This window comes from Microcaecilia unicolor, chromosome 3 (assembly GCF_901765095.1).
Source record: "Microcaecilia unicolor chromosome 3, aMicUni1.1, whole genome shotgun sequence".
In the NCBI taxonomy this organism is placed as follows: Eukaryota; Metazoa; Chordata; class Amphibia; order Gymnophiona; family Siphonopidae; genus Microcaecilia; species Microcaecilia unicolor.
This window is the reverse complement of record NC_044033.1, coordinates 442,891,817-442,913,393: the sequence shown is the minus strand read 5'-3', so window position 1 is coordinate 442,913,393 and position 21,577 is coordinate 442,891,817. Positions and strand designations below refer to the sequence as shown.

Genomic DNA, 21,577 nt, shown 5'->3' with positions numbered 1-21,577 from the left:
AGAATGACACTCATCAATATTCAGCATGAGCACCCAACAATCTCCTAACTTTTTAACATCAAATTGGGCCCAAACCTCCTGTATCTCTCCTTCTTCGCCCAAGTAGTAACAAACCACAAGGCAAAAGAAATCAAATAGTGGTTTGACCACAAAACTGCACATAGAATCAGAGACTGACATAAAACTCCCATCAGCCCCAATGATAAAAATATCAAATCCAACACATGTCCTGCACAATGGGTTGCCTCCAAAACCAACTGATTCAAATGCAAGGCAGACAGAGAATAAAAAAATGACATGATCCCGCTGCACAAACACCTCTCCTACTGGATCAAAAGGAATATTAAAATCACCCACGTCTTATATTCTCAAAACTAGACACCCGACAGCACCTCAATCAAAGGAAATAAAATCCACATTCATCACTTCTGATGGACAGTATAGCGCACCAAGCACCACAAACTCATTCTTAACAGCTTTTGTTCCTTAATACAATTGTTATCATGCTTAGATTTAATGAACTTGTGCTTTGCTGTATTTTGATCATGATACTTTTGCTTATGCAGAAGATTTACCTGAGATGCCATCAAGAGGAGAAAGGATGGGAACTGCTGCTTCAGATCAGGAATTTGGATTGATTACAAAGGTATAATATCGCTTACAAAATTATCAATGTTAAAATCTTTTTACAATTGAATATACTTTATGGAGCTTTTTGTTTTGGGAATATTCCATCTCATTTAACTGATCCTCTATCATAGTTAATGCTGTTGTTTGTGGAATATTAGTATACAATGCTGCCACATCTAAGGTAACAAGTTTAAGATCTCTATGATTATTTTGATTTAGGACTTCCAATTGTTGTAATAAATGAGTAGAGTCCCTAATGTAAGATCCCATGCTCGGTATAGCTGTATTTAAATGAAAATCTAAATATTGGGATAAGGGCTTCATCAAAGAACCTCTTCCATTCACTATTGGTCGTCCTGGAGGGTTAATGACATCTTTGTGGATTTTAGGTACAAAATATATTTTTGGCACAACCAGAATTGCCTGCACAAATATTTAAATTCTTTATTGTTAATGGTGCCCCTCTGACAAAACTCTGTCAACACCGAATGTACCCTAGTTGAATACTCTATCATGGGGTCTTTTGTTAACACCTGATAAAATGCCCTGTCTTTTAATTGTCGTTGTGCTTCTTCCATGTAATCGTTTTTGTTTTGTACTACTGTCACCCCTCCCTTGTCTGCACGAGATTAGCCGAGCTTAGCCGAGATTGGGTGGCAGAGCCGGTGGGGGAAGGCGTGGCTGGTGGTTGGGAGGCGGGGATAGTACTGGGCAGACTTATACTGTCTGTGCCCTGAAGAGGACAGGTACAAATCAAGGTAGGGTTTTTTTCTACCTTTGTTGTCTGGTGACTTTGTTTTTCTATCCATATTGGTCCCAGTCTCTGATTCTGCTGCTCTCTATCTGTTCTCTTAACTCCGCTTCCATGGCTTCCTTTTCATGTATTTCTTTACTTTCCTCCGTTTCCATGGCTTCCTTTTCATGTATTTCTTTACTTTCCTCATTTCTTCTTCATTTCTTGCCCTCCATCCATAAGTAAAAGCTGGGTCTTCCTCAGTGGAATTGACTGGAGGAGGTATAACGTGGATCCAGCTTTTGCCTATTTTCTCCATCCATGTGCAGTTTTTCTCCTCTCTTCCCTTTCCCTCATCTCCATCCATGTGCTTCTTCTTTTTTCTTTCCTTCCCTCCATCCATGTCCAGCACTTCTCCTCTCTCCTCACCTCCATCCATATCCAGCATTTCTCCTCTCTCTTCCCTCCCCTGAATCCATCCAAGCAATAATTCTCTCTCCCTTCTCCTCCATCCAAGTCCAGCATTTCTCCTCTCTCCCCGCCAACTCCTCCATCCATCTATGTCCAGCAATTCTCCTCTACCTCCTGCTCTCCTCTCCATCCATTTCCAGCATTTCTCCTCTCTCCCCTGCCCTCCCCTCCCATCCGTGTGCATCTCCTTCCTGTCTTCCCTCCCCTCCATCCATGTCCAGCATGTCTTCTCTCTTCCCTGCCCTCCCTTCCCATGTCCAGCGATTCTCCTCTATCCCCTGTCCTCCCCTGCCATCCATGTCCAGCGATTCTCCTCTCTCTCCCCTTCCCTTCCCTCTCATCCATTTCTAACGATTCTCCTCTATCCCCTGCCCTCCCCGTCCAGCAAATCTCTCTCCACTGACCTCCCCTCCCATCCATGTGCAGCGATTCTCCTCTGCCCCCTGTCCTCCCCTGCCATCCATGCCCCCAGCCACATGCTAGCATCTTCCCCTCTCTCTCACCCCAGGGGTCCAGCAAGTATTCTTCGCTCTTCCCTCACTTCTGTTGTGTCTCCTCTTTGCAGGGTCAGCACTTTTCCCTCTTCCTTCTTTCCCCACATGTCCTGGCACCTCTCTCTCTTTCTTGTCCTTCCAATCCCCATCCCCAAAGTCCAGCACCTCTTTCCCTCTCTGTGGTCCTTCTCTTTCTCATTTCCTTCACCTCACTGAATCTCTTTCTTTGGTACCTAACCTCCCTATCCAGCACTTCTCTGCTTCTTTGCACCCATCTTGATGCAGCACCTCTGTCCCTCATTGACCTTAGTCAGCAACTTTGTCCCTCTCTACCCCTCCTGATGCAGCACTTCACTCTCTCCTTGCTCCCCCCCATGCAGTACCTGTCTTCCTCATTGCTCCCTCCAATGCAGCACCTCGCTCCTTCTTTGACTCCCCATGCAGCAACTCTCTCCTTCCTTACTCCCCCCCCCCATGCCATGCAGCACTTCTCTCCCTCTGTCCAACCTCCCCCCATGCAGTACCTGGCTGGCTTTCTCCTTTGTTCCCCCCCCCTATGATGCAGTATCTGTCTCCCTCATTGCCGGTATCATAATTGTATAAATACATAAAGAATTCAAAGTATAAGAAAATAAAGAAATATAAAGATAATTGTGGAACCGGTTTTAGTTCTAGTAATTATAATAGCATAACCGGGGAAGAGGTTAATGAACTCGTTTATAGACAGATGAATATTCATTAAAGATATCCTGAAAACCCAACTGGCCTCCGGATCCTTTTGAGTACCCCTGTTCTATGAATTAAATATTCTGTTTAGTGCGGTAATTGTCTGCTGGATCAGATAGCTTTCTCCAAGTTTTCCTCTAGCCTGCTGACCTCAAAGCCATGGCCTCATGATAATTGTAGTTTCTCATTTATTAAAGGCCAACCCACCATTTCTAGGTTGCTTGACAATAAGCTGGAGATTAATACCACAGGGCTGGACACTCTTTTTTTTCGCCATGACAAGGGCACAGTAGTGCCTTGTCACACTCTCCAAAATAGTAAGATATGTTTCTGCGGAGTGAGGGGTTTCTTTTGCCATTAGTGACTCCTTGAGGGCAGGGGTTCTCAACCTAGCCCCCGGGACACACCTAGCCAGTCAAGTTTTCAGGATATCCACAATGAATATGAATGAGATAGATTTGCATGCACTGTCTCCATTGTATGAAAATCTCTCTCATGTATATTCATTGTGAATATCCTGAAAACCTGGCTCGCTAGGTGTGTCCTGAGGACTGGGTTGCACCCGCCCCCTACTTGAGGGGGATGCTTTTAGAGGGCATTCAGAGTGCTTGGGGAGAGGCTTTGATGTCCCTGTCACCGAAAACTCAACTTCTCTGGTATAGTAAGACATGTTTCTGGAGTAGTGAGGTGCTTTCTTTTGCCACTGAGGGATGATGGTTATATTGGGATATCTTGGGCAGGGGATGCTTGTTGAGGAAATGGCTCACAGAAAGTGTTGCTGGTGCTTGGTTGCAAAGAGAAATTGTGGAGAGAATGCTTTTTTTCAATAAGACTTAGGGGAGAGATAATTCTCCATTCTAACTTGCTCAAAGTTAAAGGTCTGGTTATTGCACAGCTAATGTGGATATTCAACTTTTTGTGTTAATGTACACAATAACACTAAAGCAATGGTACTGAGGGCAATTATTACCACACCCTCAGTAAAAATTTTGGCATACCAAGTTAAGTCCCATTTTAATATTCCTATAAAAATATATTGAGGTGTTTGGTAAAACTTATTACCCTGAGTTTTAGTGAATACGGTCCTGGGTAAGAGGTAAGAGAAATGTTCTTTTAAGATTAGAGAAACTAATGTATTGATATTTGTCATCAGCTTCATTCAGACACCTGGGAGATTTTAGTTCCTATGACAGAGCTAAAACCAGGATATCTTGAAAGTAGCCACAGTTATTTTGCTGTCCAGTCTAAGCAGAGGTGGACTCACATCAGGCTCAACATATATCCAGGTAAAAAAAAAAAAGGTTGCATGTCCTAATGCATTTATAGCTGATTCACTAAAGCTTTTCTTCTTTTACTTTTAAAGATTTATAAATTATTTACACGAGGAATCCAAAATAGAAAGGTTATATACACCAATATCATTCTCAAGAAAAAAGGGAAATCTAATACAACTGCATACCTTCATTAAACCTCAAGTCCACATCTCAGAGAAAGAGCAAGAATATATACAATATAGTGAATATATATATAGTGGTATATATATAAGAATATATACAATAAGACAATTGTTTTAAGAGAATTAGAAACAAACTTCCAATCATTAGAGTTTAACTAAGTTACAAAACTCTTTATCCTAGTTGTTCCCTTAACCATGATGTAACAAATATCTTTCCAGATGAGAAGGATCAAAAAATACAAAACTCTTCCCTTTGTGTTGTACAACACATCTGCAGGGAAAAGGAAGAAAAAACATTGCACCCGGAGCCAAAACCTTGGGTTTTAAATTAAGAAAAAGTTTTCTCCTTTGTTGAATAGAACATGTAACATCTGGAAAGATTTGTATTACTTGCCCACAAAACTGCATGTTTCACCTTAAAGTACATTTTCAATATTTGTAATTTATCCAAGTCTGAAGAAAAGATCACCAATAAAGTAGCACATGAAGAAATAGTATCCTGAGAGTCTTCTAAAAATGGTATTAACTGACCCTTTTCAGTGGAAGGTTGCTTAACTGCTTCAGAAACTACTTTAGGTAAATAAAAGCATTTAAGAATAGGAAGATTCTCCGCCTGATCTAAATGTAACACCTCTTCAAATTACTTTTTAAACAACATTTCAGGAGAAATTTAAAAATCTCAAATTTTTTATACATTAATGATTTTCCATTAACTCCAGTCTATGCAGAACACTCAGGTTTGCCTTAACTGAAGAGGCATTAACTGCCTGTAAGGCCTGAACCTGAGGCTGCATAACAGATTAAAAGATTCTAAGTTGGTGACCTTATCCTATAATACAACAAAATTATCTAGCACCTGAATTGAAAAATCATATAAATGTGCAACCTTCCCTTGTAGAAGTCTCTCAGTTTTAGAAAGCACCTGCCAAATGTCCATCAAAGAAACATCTCCTTCAACCACAGTCCCAACTGGAATGTCCGCTGAGTGATCAAAAACAACTGGTTGCAGCTTCGGCAGGTGATGAACTGGTAACGCCTGGGAAGGATTTTGTTTAGCTTCCCCCTGCAACACTTCAGTTGTGGATTCAGCTTGAAACCTGCATGTGGGCAGTAAGGGAGGGGTTCTAGCGTTGGAGCTTAAAGAGGTTCCCTTTGATGATAACACAGATGTACTCATGATTTGTGGGACCAGTTTGAGATTTTTATCCATTGGACCCTTTTCTTTAGGAGTGGATGTAGTAGCTTTCACCTTTGGCTTAGTTTTCCTCTTCATACTGTAATATTGCCAGAAGATGACCAACAGAATATGACCCACTTCAAACTGCTTCAAAGTGCACGGTCAGAAGATGTACCAAGAGAAAGAGGTGTACTACTACTACTACTACTATTTAGCATTTCTATAGCGCTACAAGGCATTCGCAGCGCTGTACAAACATAGAAGAAAGACAGTCCCTGCTCAAAGAGCTTACAATAGTTAGTGATGTCACGGCAAAGTCTCTCCTCCAAATGCCTTCCAAACCCTGAAGCCTCTTGCCCTTTCTCACAAAACCTTGGCGTGGCCAGAAGGTGTACCAGGAGAAAGAGGCGGAGTCAGTGATGTCACTGGAAAAGTCTCTCCAAACGCATTCCAAGCCCCGAAGCCTTTTGCCCTCTCTCCTCACCAAAGTTTTTTCCCATTGTATCTATATGAGGTAAAATATTTAGTGAATCAGACTGTTAATCCAGTTTCTCAGAATTTTTACTTCATTTCTTTCATTCAACTTGATATCAGCTGTCTTGCACACTACAGTATCTAGTATTACTGGAAAGAGGTCTGATAAGACACCTCATTTCCTGGTATTCTTTGGCTTTTACATATAGTTCACCTTTTCTTGGTAATTTGCAGCTTCAGTAATTGAATAACAAGACCAGTGCTGAGCAGACATCTACAGTCTGTGCCTTGAAACTGGCAAGGACAAATCAAGATCAAGTATGCATAGGCAGTATTGCATCATACCTTATGCTATGAGTTTATTTTGTTTGGGCAGACTGGATGGACTGTACAGTTTTTTATTTGCTGTCATCTACTATGTTACTATCCCTCTCTTTTACAAAGCTGTGCTAGCGGCTGCTGCGAGGTAATGCCGACAAAGCCCATTCACTTTGAATGGGTGTGTCAACATTACCGCACCTGCAGCTGCTAGTGCAGCTTTGTAAAAGGGGGGAGGGGTATGTTACTATAAAACAAATGGTTTCTCATCTCCCCTTATCCCTGATACTGATCTCTTTATCCATCCTGCTCCCCTCCATGGTCATCATGGTCTCACGTTTTGTTCATATTACTGCTATATTACAGGACATTCATTGGTTGCCGATTGTTTGCTGTAGTAAGTTTAAGGTGTTGACTTTAGTTTTTAAGGCCCTTAATAATGGTGCATCTTTAAACGCTGCAGCAAGTCTAAAAATTTTTCATCCAACTAAAACATTATATTCTGGGAAATATGAACACTGAACAAATACAAAAGACTCCCCCCTTGTGCCTAAGCACCCTTCAAAATGGCCAGCCTATGGATTCTCTATTACATAATAACAATATGGATTACGGGGATACCAGCTACTTCACCTAAAGAATGGAACAAAATCCCTGTACGCATCACTTCTAGGCAACTCACACATCAGCAACTAGAAGAGCCTAATCATAACCCCCACAACAAAACAGAGACCAAACCAACAACAAACAATGTAAAATTAAAGTTGAACAATAATCAACAAGAACATAATCCCAAAAATGATAGACCACACAGACAATTACAAACGGTTAAACACACCAACGTCAAATATGATAAATACGTCCCGATACCCGTAGGACACATAAATGAGAGATCAGCAGTTAACAAGAAGCACTACTCAGAGATTGGATAGAAATGGATCAATTAGGATTACTGCTCAGAACATAAACATGGCTACACCTCGAAGATGACCCACCACTAAATGATTTCTGCCCACCAGAATACAAAACAATACACATCAACAGAACAAAAAAGAAGGGAAGTGGAATTGCAATAATATGCAAATCCTTCTTTAAAGTAGAGCCTGTCGCCAAACATATATCCCCAGCAATTGAAATTCTGGCATGCAAAATCACTGACACAACACTAGTTGATCAACTAGGTATCATACTGTTTTACTGCCCCCCAGGAAGCTGGTCAAACACTCAAGATGATTTCATGGCTTTTGTGTCAAACATTTGTGCAAACCAACCAAATATCCTACTAATAGGCGACATCAATCTTCTCCTAGAAAAACAAAACGACACCAACACCAGAACTCTAATGAACTTCATAAACCAATGGAACCTCAAAACAGCACAAGATACCTCAACTTACACAAAAGGACACATATTAGACATACTAGCACACAGATTCTCAGCAAACTACAATCACATATTAGCAAACCACAAATGGGAAGAAATACTATGGTCAGACCACAGCAAGCTCACATTTACATTACAATGGAATGAAAATGGCAAGAACAGAGAACCAAGAACACCACACCTATTCACAACCAGAGGTAAAGTGGACAATCGAACCTTCTGGACAATAGCATTGAATGAACAAAGTAACCTATCACCCAAGGACATCCACTTCATGAGAAACTGGGATGAAACAAGAGAAAACACACTAAACAAAATAGCACCACTCAAAACAAAAACAAGAAATAAAAAACAACCATGACCAGTGATGATCTACTACACTTGAAAAAACTGTGCAGGAAACTTGAAAGAACATGGGCCAAAAACAAAACTGCCATAAACAAAACCATATGGAGAAAAGCTAAAAGAACATACACACAGAACATAAATAAAGCTAGAGCATAATATTACAGTACATATGCCAACCCATAACAGACTAACACGAAAAAAATATTCAAACTCATGAGCAACCTACTGAAAACCGAAGACGTACTGGCATTGACTGTAGATGAGCTTGTACAGTATTTTGAACACAAAACTAGCAAAGACAAGATCAAACCTAAAGAAACCACAAACACCCATCATAGACTTTTTACAAAAAAGCAAAATAAATGACATCCACACCATGGCAGACAGAATATGGTCCTCTTTCAAAGCACCAAAATTAAACACATTAATGACATTACTGACAAAATATGCACATACTCACTCCCTGCTAGACAATTGCCCTAACTATATGATGAAAGACCCATCAGAATGGTTCAGTGAATGCTTCACTAAACAAATCGAATACATGCTTTCAAAAGGACAATTCTTAACAGACAAAGGTGACATCGTACTCACTCCAATCCCTAAAAACACAACAAGCAAGATCAGTGACATCACAAATTACTGACCGGCTTTAATACCACTACTGACCAAAATGATGGAGGGTCTGGTAGCGCAGCAACTAATGGAATACCTAACACAATTCTCAATTCTTTATAACTCTCAATCAGGTTTCAGACCACAACACAGCACTGAGACAGTCATAACCACCCTGATAACAAAGTTCAGAAGCTTAATATGCCAAGGACAGAATATATTATTACTACAATTCGATATGTCAAGCATGTTTGATCTAGTAGACCACAGAATACTAATGGCCCTACTTGACAACATGGGAATATGTGGTGCAGTGGCAGAATGGTTCAATGGATTCCTAAGGACCAGATCCTACATTGTAAAGATGTCAAACCAGATATCAGTTTCTTGGATCCCTGAATGTGGGGTACCACGGGGATCTCCAATATCACCAATACTTTTCAATGTAATGATGGCACCAATCGGAAAAAAACTGGAAGCAATGGGCTGCAACTCATTCATATATGCAGATGATGTCACCATCTACATACCTTTTAACAACAGCATCACAGAAATACTGGACAAAGTCAAAACAGGCCTGGAGCTTATGGAAAACTGGGCAACAACTTTCAAACTCAAACTAAACAGAGACATCAAAATGCTTCAGAACACTATGGAAACTGAGAAGGATAAGAGACTACTTTCCCAGACAATCATTCTGGATAATGGTACAATCGTCGATATTATCACAATTAGATTACTGTAATTTGGCATACGTAGGGTGCAAGGAAAACACACTAAAATCGTTACAAACCATCCAATACACAGTAGCAAGACTAATATTCATAAAGTTGAAATACGAAAGAGCTACCCCATTACTTAAAACACCACACTGGCTGCATCAAGGCAAGACTACTCTTCAAAGCTAGAACCCTAATTTTCAAGATACTATTTGGAATGGTACCTGTATACATGTAAGATATGATTGAATTATCTCAAAGAAAAGCAAGCCCAGAAACCAGAAGCTACCTACTTCTTTACCTACCCAACTGCAGAAACATAACACAGCAGGATTCAGCTACCTGGGCTCCAAATGGTGGAACTCAATCCCAAAAGTCACAAGACGTATCACTAACTATCTTCAGTTCAAGAACCGAAAATATACCTCTTCAAAAAATCCTATAGCTAACAAATTACATCTTTAAGTCACAACTGTAAAACATTACTGTAATTTTAATGTAAACTGTAAGCCATTTTGAAAAAAACCTTGTTTTTGAATAACAGTGGGATACAAGAATGAATAAATAAATAAATAATCAAGAAAATATCTATTAGATATTCCTTCATTTCACCAAGTCCACTTGGCTGAAGATCATGCTTGGATGTTTTGTATTGGAGGCCTGATTTTATGGAGCAATCTTCCTTTCAAATTAAGACAGCTAACTTTGATTATTTCTCTTAGAAGCTAAAAGCATATTTTTTCCAGCAAGCTTTTGCACTGGATTAAATTTTTGTTTTTAATTTCTGTTATTTTACATGATTTTATAATGAATGATGCCTGTTTTAGTATGTTTTGAACTTTATGAATATTTGTTATAACACGCTAAGATTTCTATAGATAATGCTGAATAGAAATTTGTGAATTAAATAAAAAAAAAAATCAGCAGCCTTTTTTTGTAGCCTCTCAATCCCATGACTTCCAGGCTTTCTTTTTTTTCATCCTTCCCCTTCAAAATCCTCTCTCACTGTAAACTGCTGTGGGCAGCACTGATCCTCTTCTGGCCCTTGTGATTCTGTGTATTGTGATGTGCCATACCAGTCAAATTCTTAGATCTCATGAAATTGTGACTGGCTATGCATGCCAGAGCTATGCATTTCAGAGGAGGATCTGCAGTAAGTGCTGCAACATGAACAATGAAAAGCTGGTGTTGCAAGGTAGGGGAGAAAACTCAGTGATCTTGATGGGATTATAGTGGTGGCAGAAGAGTAGAAAAGGAAGGAGGTGGGAGAGGAGAGAAGGAGTGCATGGTATTAAAAATGGGGGTATGACACAGGCCAATATTTGTGGTTGTGGGATGGGGATAGGTGGAAATACAACATATTGGAGGGAAGGAATGACTGCATGAAGAAAAATACTTGAAGTGAGGGAGCAGAAAATATGGGACAAAGGAAGGAAAAGAGGTGACATAAGAGAGAAAAGAGGCATGGACCTGAGACACATCAAAGGAAGGATGAAAGGGAATTCAGGGAGGGAGAAGACATGATAGGTGGAAGACAGATTTTATTGTCCTTTTGCTTTGTTATACTCTACATTGAACTTTATCCATGAAAAGTCATAACAATGTGCTAATTATCACCCTGTTGCAAATATACAGATTTTGGCTAAGGTAGTCGAAGCAGCAGTAAAAACCCAATTGCAAGATTACTTATCAGACTTTGAGAACTTGGACCCAGCACAGTCAGAATTTCACACATTATATAGTATGGAAACAGTATTAGAGGCAATTATAACAGATTTATGGGCCATAACTGATAAAGGCCAAAAGGCTTTCCTCCTATGATTGGACCTATCAGCAGCTTTCCGCTTGGTTCCACATAATATACTATTACAATGTTTAAGCTCTATAGGGGCCAAAAACGTAATATTTGCTTGGTTCACAGATTTCCTGAAAATAGTACTTTGAGGATAGCTTGGGAGGGACAATGTTATATACCTTGGATCATGAATAGGGGAGTTCCTCAGGGCTCACCTTTGTTGTCAATTTTGTTTAATCTATTTCCTAGTCCATCAGGTTTTTTAAATTTTATTTTATTTATTCAATTTTACATTTATATCTACAAACATAAATGTATTGGAAATATCAGAAATAATAATAAAAAAAGCAATGTAATACATTATCCTATATAATAATTCTCACCACCAAAGTTCTAATGTGGGACTGCCTGTGTCCGTGGCTCCTGGAGTTGCTGAGCAAGGCTCCGTAGCCAGGATGACGTCACTCACAGCTGATTCCAAGGCAAGGGGAGGTACTCCTTCCCCTACCTGGGAATCAGCTGTCAGTGCGCCGCTCGCTGCCACTTCGGAGCAAGTGGCAGGGAGCGGCACATCAAAAAACTACAAGCACGGAAACAAAGACCCCCCCCCCCCCCTCGGCGCATCAACCAAGCCCCCCCCCCGGCACATCAAACACCCTCCTCCCCCCAACCGAAGCACATCTCCCCCTGCAGCCACCCATGTCCAGCGACCCTCCTCTCCCCTGCCCCCCTCCAGCCACCCATGTCCAGCGACCCTCCTCTCCCCCTGCCCCCTTGCAGCCACCCATGTCTAGTGACCCTGGTCTCTCACCTGCCCCTCCTTCATCCACCCAGGTTGTGTTTAACGAAATCTTCAGGGCAGGCAGGAAAGATCCACGTTCCTGCCTCCCTGCTGCTGGCACTGCTGATGCTCCCCTGATGCTGTATCGCTGTTCAAAATGGCCGCCAATACTTAAAAGGGCGGCCTCCAAGACTTCAACAGAAGTCTCGCGAGACCGCCATTGGAAGTCTCAGCGGCCATTTTCAACAGCGATCCGGCATTGGGGGAGCATCAGCAGCACCAGCAGCAGGCAGGCAGGAGGGGGGAGTTTGATGTGCTTGGGGGGCTTGGGTGATGCGCCAAGGGGGGAGGTTTCTTTGTTTCCACGCTTGTAGTTTTTTGATGTGCCGCTCCCTGCCACTTGCTCCGAAGTGGCAGGGAGTGGCACACTGACAGCTGATTCCCAGGCTCCGCGTGTTTCCCAACTCCTCCCCTTGCCTTGGAATCAGCTGTGAGAGACGTCATCCTGGCTACGGAGCCTTGCTCAGCAACTCCAGGAGCCACGGACACAGGCAGTCCCACATTAGAACGTTGGTGGTGAGAATTATTATATAGGATGGGTGGTTCAAGCCATTGCTGGTGAGCAGTAGGATTTCACCTATATTGATGATTTTTATATTTAGAAACATAGAAAAATGAAGGCAGATAAAGACTACGTGACCTATCCATTCTACCCATCTATCCCATTTTCTATCCCTTCCTCTCCCATAGAGATCCTATGTAATTGTCCCATAGAGATCTTATGTACTTACCGTTTATAGTTTATTAAAAACTTGATATAGCACTAATACAACGGAATTGGCCAAAGCAGTTCACAAAATAAAATCCTCAAAGAATAAAAAGGAGAAAAAGAACACCAATATAAATAGGACACAAATATTCATTCAACAAGATTTCTTGAATTTGGCTCTTTCAAGTCCTTAAACCCCCATTACCAAACCCCTCTGGTCCCCCTCCTTCCTGAACAATACCAATAGGCCTCTCTCCCCTACTCAAAGCCATGCCCACATGTGATCACAGGAACCCTCCCCACTCTCACTTGCCCCCTAGCCTCCTATCACCCTTGGGGTTTACCTGAAGATGGTCGTAGATGGTTGAGGTGGGAGCAGTCCTCCTCTGTCCTGCCCATCCAGCTCAGGCACACAAAATAGCTGCCATGGCTCCTAGAGGTACTCTTGCAGTAATATCGCTAGGGGTCAGCCTCCTAATATGGAAAGCTGACCCCCTACTGGTAGAACTGCAAGACTGCTACTAGGGGCCATGGTGGCCATTTTGTATGTCAGAGCCAGATGGGCGAAAGCAGAGAGGGATTACTCCCACCTTGACCCACTATGCCACCTATAAGCCCAGGGGGTGATGGGATGGCTGGGGAAGATGAGGGAGGGTATGAAGAGTTCCTGTGATTACATGTGGGTATGGCTTTAAGTAGGGAGGGGTCTATTGTTGTTATTTGGGAGGGTTAGGGGTATCGGAGGGGTATGGCAGCAGCTGGTATTAAGGAGTTGGGGACTTGAATTGGGGATGTGTCAGGGTGGGAATCTGGATGTGGGGGGAGGGATCGGATGGGAGGGTCAGAATATGGTATCGCATGGGTTGAGGAATGTGTGTGGGACAGCACTGCCATGGCACATGTCAGTGACTTTTTAATTCATTTTTGCTAGGGCTGCACTGTATTATCTGCAGTGCCAGATAGTGTGGTGACTCTGTGGCAACCCTCTGCCCTGTATGGTAAATGCACGGCAGATGCTAGGTACACCTCCTGCATTTACCACACAGGGTTTGCGCTTACCACATGTTAATTTTTGCCTTTAATGTGCAGTAAGGGAAAAACCTTACCACACTTCAGTAAAAGACCCCCTAAGTTTTCAAAACCAATTCCTTCCTAGAAATAAGTTTACAAGCCTGAATATAGAATGTCTTGCTTTTTTTCTTTTGCAGATGGTGGGATTGCACGACTCAAGGTCTATGGTATTGGACAACGAGACTGGTCAACTGTTGGTGCTAATGACTTGGAAGACCTGTTAGCAATGGCCAATGGTGGTGTTTGTCTTGGATTCAGTGATGCCCATTTTGGTCACCCTAGGAATCTTATAGGTAAAGCAGCAAAGATGTTTTTTGGTTATTATATATACATATAAAGCTGCTTGCATTCAAAACATTTATTTATATAAAAATATTACATAAATAATCTAGAAAGACTATAGTCACAAAGACAGAAATCTTCAAAATCAAGAACTAACTTGATTGTATGTTCCCAATGTAGAAACACAACCTATAGCTCCTCACTGAAATCTTGAGGTTCAGTCACAGGGGAATAGTGTTTCCCTATAGGACATGCAGTAAAGTTTATTTATTTATTGCATTTGTACCCCACTTTTCCCCACCTATTTGCAGGCTCAATGTGGCTTACATAGTTAGTTATTATGACGTATTAGCCCTTTTTTAATGATAGGATTTTTCTTCCAGTATTCTTTTAGTTCAAGTTTCTTTATTGTTACAGTGGGGGAAATAAGTATTTGATCCCTTGCTGATTTTGTAAGTTTGCCCACTGACAAAGACATGAGCAGCCCATAATTGAAGGGTAGGTTATTGGTAACAGTGAGAGATAGCACATCACAAATTAAATCCGGAAAATCACATTGTGGAAAGTATATGAATTTATTTGCATTCTGCAGAGGGAAATAAGTATTTGATCCCTCTGGCAAACAAGACCTAATACTTGGTGGCAAAACCCTTGTTGGCAAGCACAGCGGTCAGACGTCTTCTGTAGTTGATGATGAGGTTTGCACACATGTCAGGAGGAATTTTGGTCCACTCCTCTTTGCAGATCATCTCTAAATCATTAAGAGTTCTGGGCTGTCGCTTGGCAACTCGCAGCTTCAGCTCCCTCCATAAGTTTTCAATGGGATTAAAGGTCTGGTGACTGGCTAGGCCACTCCATGACCCTAATGTGCTTCTTCCTGAGCCACTCCTTTGTTGCCTTGGCTGTATGTTTTGGGTCATTGTCGTGCTGGAAGACCCAGCCACGACCCATTTTTAAGGCCCTGGCGGAGGGAAGGAGGTTGTCACTCAGAATTGTACGGTACATGGCCCCATCCATTCTCCCATTGATGCGGTGAAGTAGGCCTGTGCCTTTAGCAGAGAAACACCCCCAAAACATAACATTTCCACCTCCATGCTTGACAGTGGGGACGGTGTTCTTTGGGTCATAGGCAGCATTTCTCTTCCTCCAAACACGGCGAGTTGAGTTCATGCCAAAGAGCTCAATTTTTGTCTCATCTGACCACAGCACCTTCTCCCAATCACTCTCGGCATCATCCAGGTGTTCACTGGCAAGCTTCAGACGGGCCGTCACATGTGCCTTCCGGAGCAGGGGGACCTTGCGGGCACTGCAGGATTGCAATCCGTTATGTCGTAATGTGTTACCAATGGTTTTCGTGGTGACAGTGGTCCCAGCTGCCTTGAGATCATTGACAAGTTCCCCCCTTGTAGTTGTAGGCTGATTTCTAACCTTCCTCATGATCAAGGATACCCCACGAGGTGAGATTTTGCGTGGAGCCCCAGATCTTTGTCGATTGACAGTCATTTTGTACTTCTTCCATTTTCTTACTATGGCACCAACAGTTGTCTCCTTCTTGCCCAGCGTCTTACTGATGGTTTTGTAGCCCATTCCAGCCTTGTGCAGGTGTATGATCTTGTCCCTGACATCCTTAGACAGCTCCTTGCTCTTGGCCATTTTGTAGAGGTTAGAGTCTGACTGATTCACTGAGTCTGTGGACAGGTGTCTTTCATACAGGTGACCATTGCCGACAGCTGTCTGTCATGCAGGTAACGAGTTGATTTGGAGCATCTACCTGGTCTGTAGGGGCCAGATCTCTTACTGGTTGGTGGGGGATCAAATACTTATTTCCCTCTGCAGAATGCAAATAAATTCATATACTTTCCACAATGTGATTTTCCGGATTTAATTTGTGATGTGCTATCTCTCACTGTTACCAATAACCTACCCTTCAATTATGGGCTGCTCATGTCTTTGTCAGTGGGCAAACTTACAAAATCAGCAAGGGATCAAATACTTATTTCCCCCACTGTATTTCCCCCCCCAAAAGCCACCATTATGACCTTTGCTTTGCATTCAGTGTATATCTCTCCACGGCACATCTTAAGGTTAACAGTTGACAAGACCTTCTTTCAACAATCCCTTTCACCACTCTCTCCTCTTCATCCCTCCCCAAGTTCCACAGCTCTGCCCACCATCCTAACAACCACCCACTTAGTGTATTACACATTCAATACACTACTTTGGACCCATGGAGAAAGGACTTGCACACATTAGGACCACAAGTCCACATGCATTTCAAAATGAGTAGGGCTTAACTCACACCTAGTTTGCATTTCCATTTCCATCATCACATCATTGCATAATGGAGGGGCCCTCCTCCAGCAGCCGGTTCTGAAGGATCACTATTTTCACTAATAGAAAGGCCTTTTATAGCAGAGAATGCTGTGTACCAGCCAAGCCAGCTGGCCTTGGAAATATATTAAGTAAGCACAGCTCAACCAGCATTGCTAAACACCTCTGCAGTACTGCTCATTGGTAGTCCATCACCTGAATCAATAGCTCTTGGATGACTAGGCAAGCCCAAAAACAGGGGAGGAAGGTACCCCAGCTACTCTCATATTTAGGACTAGATTCTATAAAAAAAATTGGTGCCACTAGGTGTATGCCATAAGGTATGCCTAAATTTAGCCACAGTTTTGTAGAATAAGCCTAAATTTCTGCACGTTTTATAGAATACACTGAGCGCCTGCACGTGTGACTAAATTTAGTCGCGGGTAGTTATGCCAAGTAAAATTTGGTCTAAATGCCGATGCCTAAATTAGACGCAGACTGGGTGTATTCTATAACAATGCACACAGATTTTAGAAATGTCCATGACCCACCCATTCTATGCCCATGGCCACAGAGAATTTTCAAATTTAAATATGTGAGATAAAAATCAACAGAGATGGAGTAATCTAATTTATTTTTAATCTGGGCTTTCAGATTAAGTCCGAAAGATTATGGTAAACTAATTTTCAAGGGAAACTCCCACAAGACACCAGAATTGAGTATCTGCAGTTCCCAATACCTTCTACACTTGCCCCAACTCTGCTTCCCAGACTGTCCTGGCACTAAGCTCCCTTTCAAAAATAAGGCCAGGTGGGTATAAGAGTATTTTGTACCTGTGTACCTTGCACTTGTATTGAACTAGGTGCAAAGTTCTTGTGTGAAAGTACTCACAGGTTTTCTGCAAAATTTTCTTTCCATTGACCTAACCCTGCCCCTTTCCCCCCATGGATAAATGTACACATGCTGTAAACAGTGGGCCCAGTATTCAAAAGAACTTATATATTCACTGCTAGCAGCGAACATATAACTTTCCTATCCATAAATTTTTAGGCCCTTATCTGTGTGGTATCAGGCTGAAAACATTTGAACAGTCTAATATTATCCTTATAGTAAAGAGGCAGATACTGGTGATATTCAGTCCTATCCAGTTAAGTTACATATTCCCCTGGATTCTATATATGGTGCCTAGTTTTATGCACCAAAATTTGGGTGGGCTTTTGAGTTGCATGTGCAAATTAATTGGATAACGAGCTAATTAACGTCAATGATTAGATGCTAACAACTGACGTTAATTGGCACCCATTAAAATCTGTGTGCGCATTTGGCTGTGCACTATTCTAAAATGCAAGTCCCTGGATTCTATATAGCGCAGTATTCCGGTGTCGGCACACGCATAGCTAACCAGCTTTTGAGCAGTCCTATATCTGGTTGCTTAGCTATGCAGGTGCCAGCTGAATATCATTCAGCACCCACATAGCAAAGTCCTCAGCCACTCTGATCCCTCCCACTCTGGTCCCAATCCCCCCTCCCACCCTCTCCAGTGAAACCAAGCCCCTTCCCACCCCCTCCCACTGACAAAGCTAAACACCCCACCCCTCCTCATTGCAGGATAGGTCTCCCTGGGCCTACTTGAAGTCCATGGTGGTCCAGCAGGGGTTAATGGGGGCAGCAGTGAAGCCCGCTCATTCCTACCCCTAGTGCTTGTGATTAAAAAATGGTTGTCATGACTTCTAGTGGCAGCCTCACGGTACTTACCCAATGTTTCTCTGAAATGAATGCTGAAGGTTTTTCAACTCTGAGTTGCAAAAATCATTTTGCTAATTATTTTTCTTTTTGCAGGTTTAGGAAGAGCAAACAATATGGGTGATGGCTGGGAAACAGCCAGGAGACTTGATAGGCCACCAGTTCTAAAGGTATGACAGAACAAACAGTTGAGTCAAAAGTCAACAGATATGGAGTGAGGATGTAAAAATCAGAATCGAGACATCTAGGTCAGGATGTCTCAAAAGTTCCTGCTAGCATTTTAGAACAGAATCCTGTTAAAAAAGAAATACATGGAAAAATGGACATTTATGTTCTGGTTATGTGTGACAGAAACATCCAGTTTAGAAACATAAATGTCTTAAATACCAACAGGTCAAAACAGGCACACAAACATGTGTAGCAACATAAACTTTCATGTTATAAAACAGTAACAAACATTTATACTCAAAAACATAATCAATTATTTTTTCCTTAAGCTTTCACAGAGCATGGTATGACTTGTCAGTTTGCTTGGGGGGGGGGGGGGGGGGTGCATCAACCATTGGGGATGAAGCAGGTGACCTCCCTTAGTCCTTTCAGTGGAGGGATGCTCAATAGGAGCACTTTTCTGAAACCTAGACCTTCTGGGGAGCAAGGTAAATCCTTATGTCAATCTTTTTGGACATAGATGTGCAGTTCCCATCTGAAACAGGGAATACATTTATTTGTTGGCCCACTTTCATCCTGTCAAAACACATCCAGACCATATTTCACTTTTAGACCCATATAGCCTGGTTCTATAAAATCAGGATTTAAACGTTTATGCAATAGAAACGTCTAAATATTGGTATACACATGCAGTGGTGTGCTGGTAAATTTTTAACAACAGGCTCTCTCCCCGGTCCACCTCGGCGCCCCCCCGTCCACCACTGCGCCCCCCCAATCCACCTCTGCGCCCCCCCAAAATTGCAGAGCTGGCTATAGCCGGGGGGGGGGGGGGGGGGCAATGCATTACTCTCTCCAGGAAAAAATGATCCCAGGTTCCAAATTAATTCATGTTTAATATGGGATAAAATGCCATAAATAAGTAAATAAATATAAACTTTTAACGTTCAGCACCTGATTCTCAAAGTGGACATATTCCAAACACTATAATGAAAATAAAATTATTTTTTTCTACCTTTGTTGTCTGGTGACTGTTTCTCTGATCATGCTGGCCCAGTATCTGATTCTGCTGCTCTTTATCTGTTCCCTTGACTCCATTTCCAGGGCTTCCTTTCCATTTATTTCTTTTCTTTCCTCCTTTCTTCTTCATTTCTGGTCCTCCACAGACTTGACTGTACAGTGGATCCAGCTTCTGCCTATTTTCTCCATCCATGTGCAGTTTCTCTCCTCACTTCCTTTTCCCTCATCTAATCTCCTTCCTCTATCTTCCCTCCATGTCCAGCATTTCTTCTCTCTCTCCCTTCCCTCCCCTCCATCCATGTCTAGAATTTCTCTTGCCCTCCCCTCCATCCATGTCCTGAAACTCTCCTCTCTCCCCTGCCCCCCTCTACCCATCCATGCCCAGCAATTCTCTTCTCTCCCCTGCCCCCCTCTATCCATTCATGCCCAGCAATTGTCTTCTCTCCCCTGCCCCCCCTCTACCCATCCATGCCCAGCAATTGTCTTCTCTCCCCTGCCCCCCTCTACCCATCCATGCCCAGCAATTCTCTTCTCTCCCCTGCCCCCTCTATCCATTCATGCCCAGCAATTGTCTTCTCTCCCCTGCCCCCCTACCCATCCATGCCCAGCAATTGTCTTCTCTCCCCTGCCCCCCCCTCTACCCATCCATGCCCAGGAATTGTCTTCTCTCCCCTGCCCCCCTCTACCCATCCATGCCCAGCAATTGTCTTCTCTCCCCTGCCTCCCCTCTACCCATCCATGCCCAGCAACTGTCTTCTCTCCCCTGCCCCCCTCTACCCATCCATGCCCAGCAACTGTCTTCTCTTCCCTGCCCCCTCTACCCATCCATGCCCATGAATTGTCTTCTCTCCCCTGTCCCCCTCTACCCAACCATGCCCAGCAATTGTCTTCTCTCCCCTACCCCCTCTACCCATCCATGCCCAGCAATTGTCTTCTCTCCCCTGCCCCCCTCTACCCATCCATGCCCAGCAATTCTCCTCCCTCCCCTGCCCTCCCCTCCCGCTCCCATCCATGTCCAACGATTTTCCATTGCCCCTATTCTCCCCTCCCGCTCCCATCCATGTCCAGTGATTCTCCTCCCTCCCCTGCCCTCCCGCTCCCAAACATGTCCAGCGATTGTCCTTCGCCCCCACCCTCCCCTCCCACTCCCATCTTTTTTTATTACCTCCGTTGAAGCGCCGCGTTATTTAAAGCCCTGCTGCCCGTCTCTAGCCTTCCCTGTTTGCTTCTGATGAGTTTGTGCCTTTAGTCCCGCCTTCTGACATCATATGTCATACGTCAGAATGCGGGACTAAGGGCACAAACTCATCAGACGCAAACAGGGAAAGCTAGAGACGGGCAGCAGGGCTTTAAATAATGCGGCACTTCAACGGAAGTAATAAAAAAAGATGGATGTGAGCGGGAGGGGAAGGTGGGGGCGAAGGACAATCGCTGGACATGTTTGGGAGCGGAAGGGGAGGTAAGCATGGCCTGTGATGGTGCCCTCCTGCCATGCTTACCTCGTGTAATGGAGCCGGCTCGCCCCGAAGAACAACCGGCTTGCGAGCCGGCTCCAGCACATCACTGTATACATGTCTAAAACACCGCGGGAGGTGGTGGAAATGAAAACGGTAACGGAATTCAAACATGTGTGGGATAAGCATAAAGGAATCCTGTACAGAAGGAATGGATCCTCAGGAGCTTAGTTGAGCTCGGGAGGCGGGGCTGGTGGTTGGGAGGCGGGGATAGTGCTGGGCAGACTTATACGGTCTGTGCCAGAGCCGGTGGTGGGAGGCGGGACTGGTGGTTGGGAGGCAGGGATAGTGCTGGGCAGACTTATACGGTCTGTGCCCTGAAGAGCACAGGTACAAATCAAAGTAGGGTATTGTGATATCCCTCTTCTCACTCAGGGTGACCTGGTTCTCAATATGCAGATCATATGCAAATTAGTGTGCTACCCCTTCTCGCTCAGGGTGACCTGGTTCCCACTAAGCAAATTAAACAGGTCTCACCAACTGCATATTTCTCAGGCAACTCTTTATTCCAGCCCCTGGGCACACTTCTTCTAGCTTAATACTTTATGCTTTCATAGGTCTTCACACTGAGCCACCCCCACAC

General features: G+C 43.2%; 1 protein-coding gene across 3 annotated transcripts in view; it reads left to right on the top strand.

Annotated features, from left to right (window-relative positions):
* ALLC (allantoicase) overlaps window positions 1-21,577 on the top strand; it is a 100,579-nt gene that overhangs the window by 31,843 nt on the left and 47,159 nt on the right. For all 3 annotated transcript variants that reach the window (XM_030198907.1, XM_030198908.1, XM_030198906.1), the window contains 4 exons: window positions 567-646; window positions 4,208-4,340; window positions 14,098-14,253; window positions 18,392-18,465. In XM_030198907.1, the coding sequence (XP_030054767.1) occupies window positions 567-646; window positions 4,208-4,340; window positions 14,098-14,253; window positions 18,392-18,465 (443 nt within the window). The remainder of the gene's footprint in view (window positions 1-566; window positions 647-4,207; window positions 4,341-14,097; window positions 14,254-18,391; window positions 18,466-21,577) is intronic.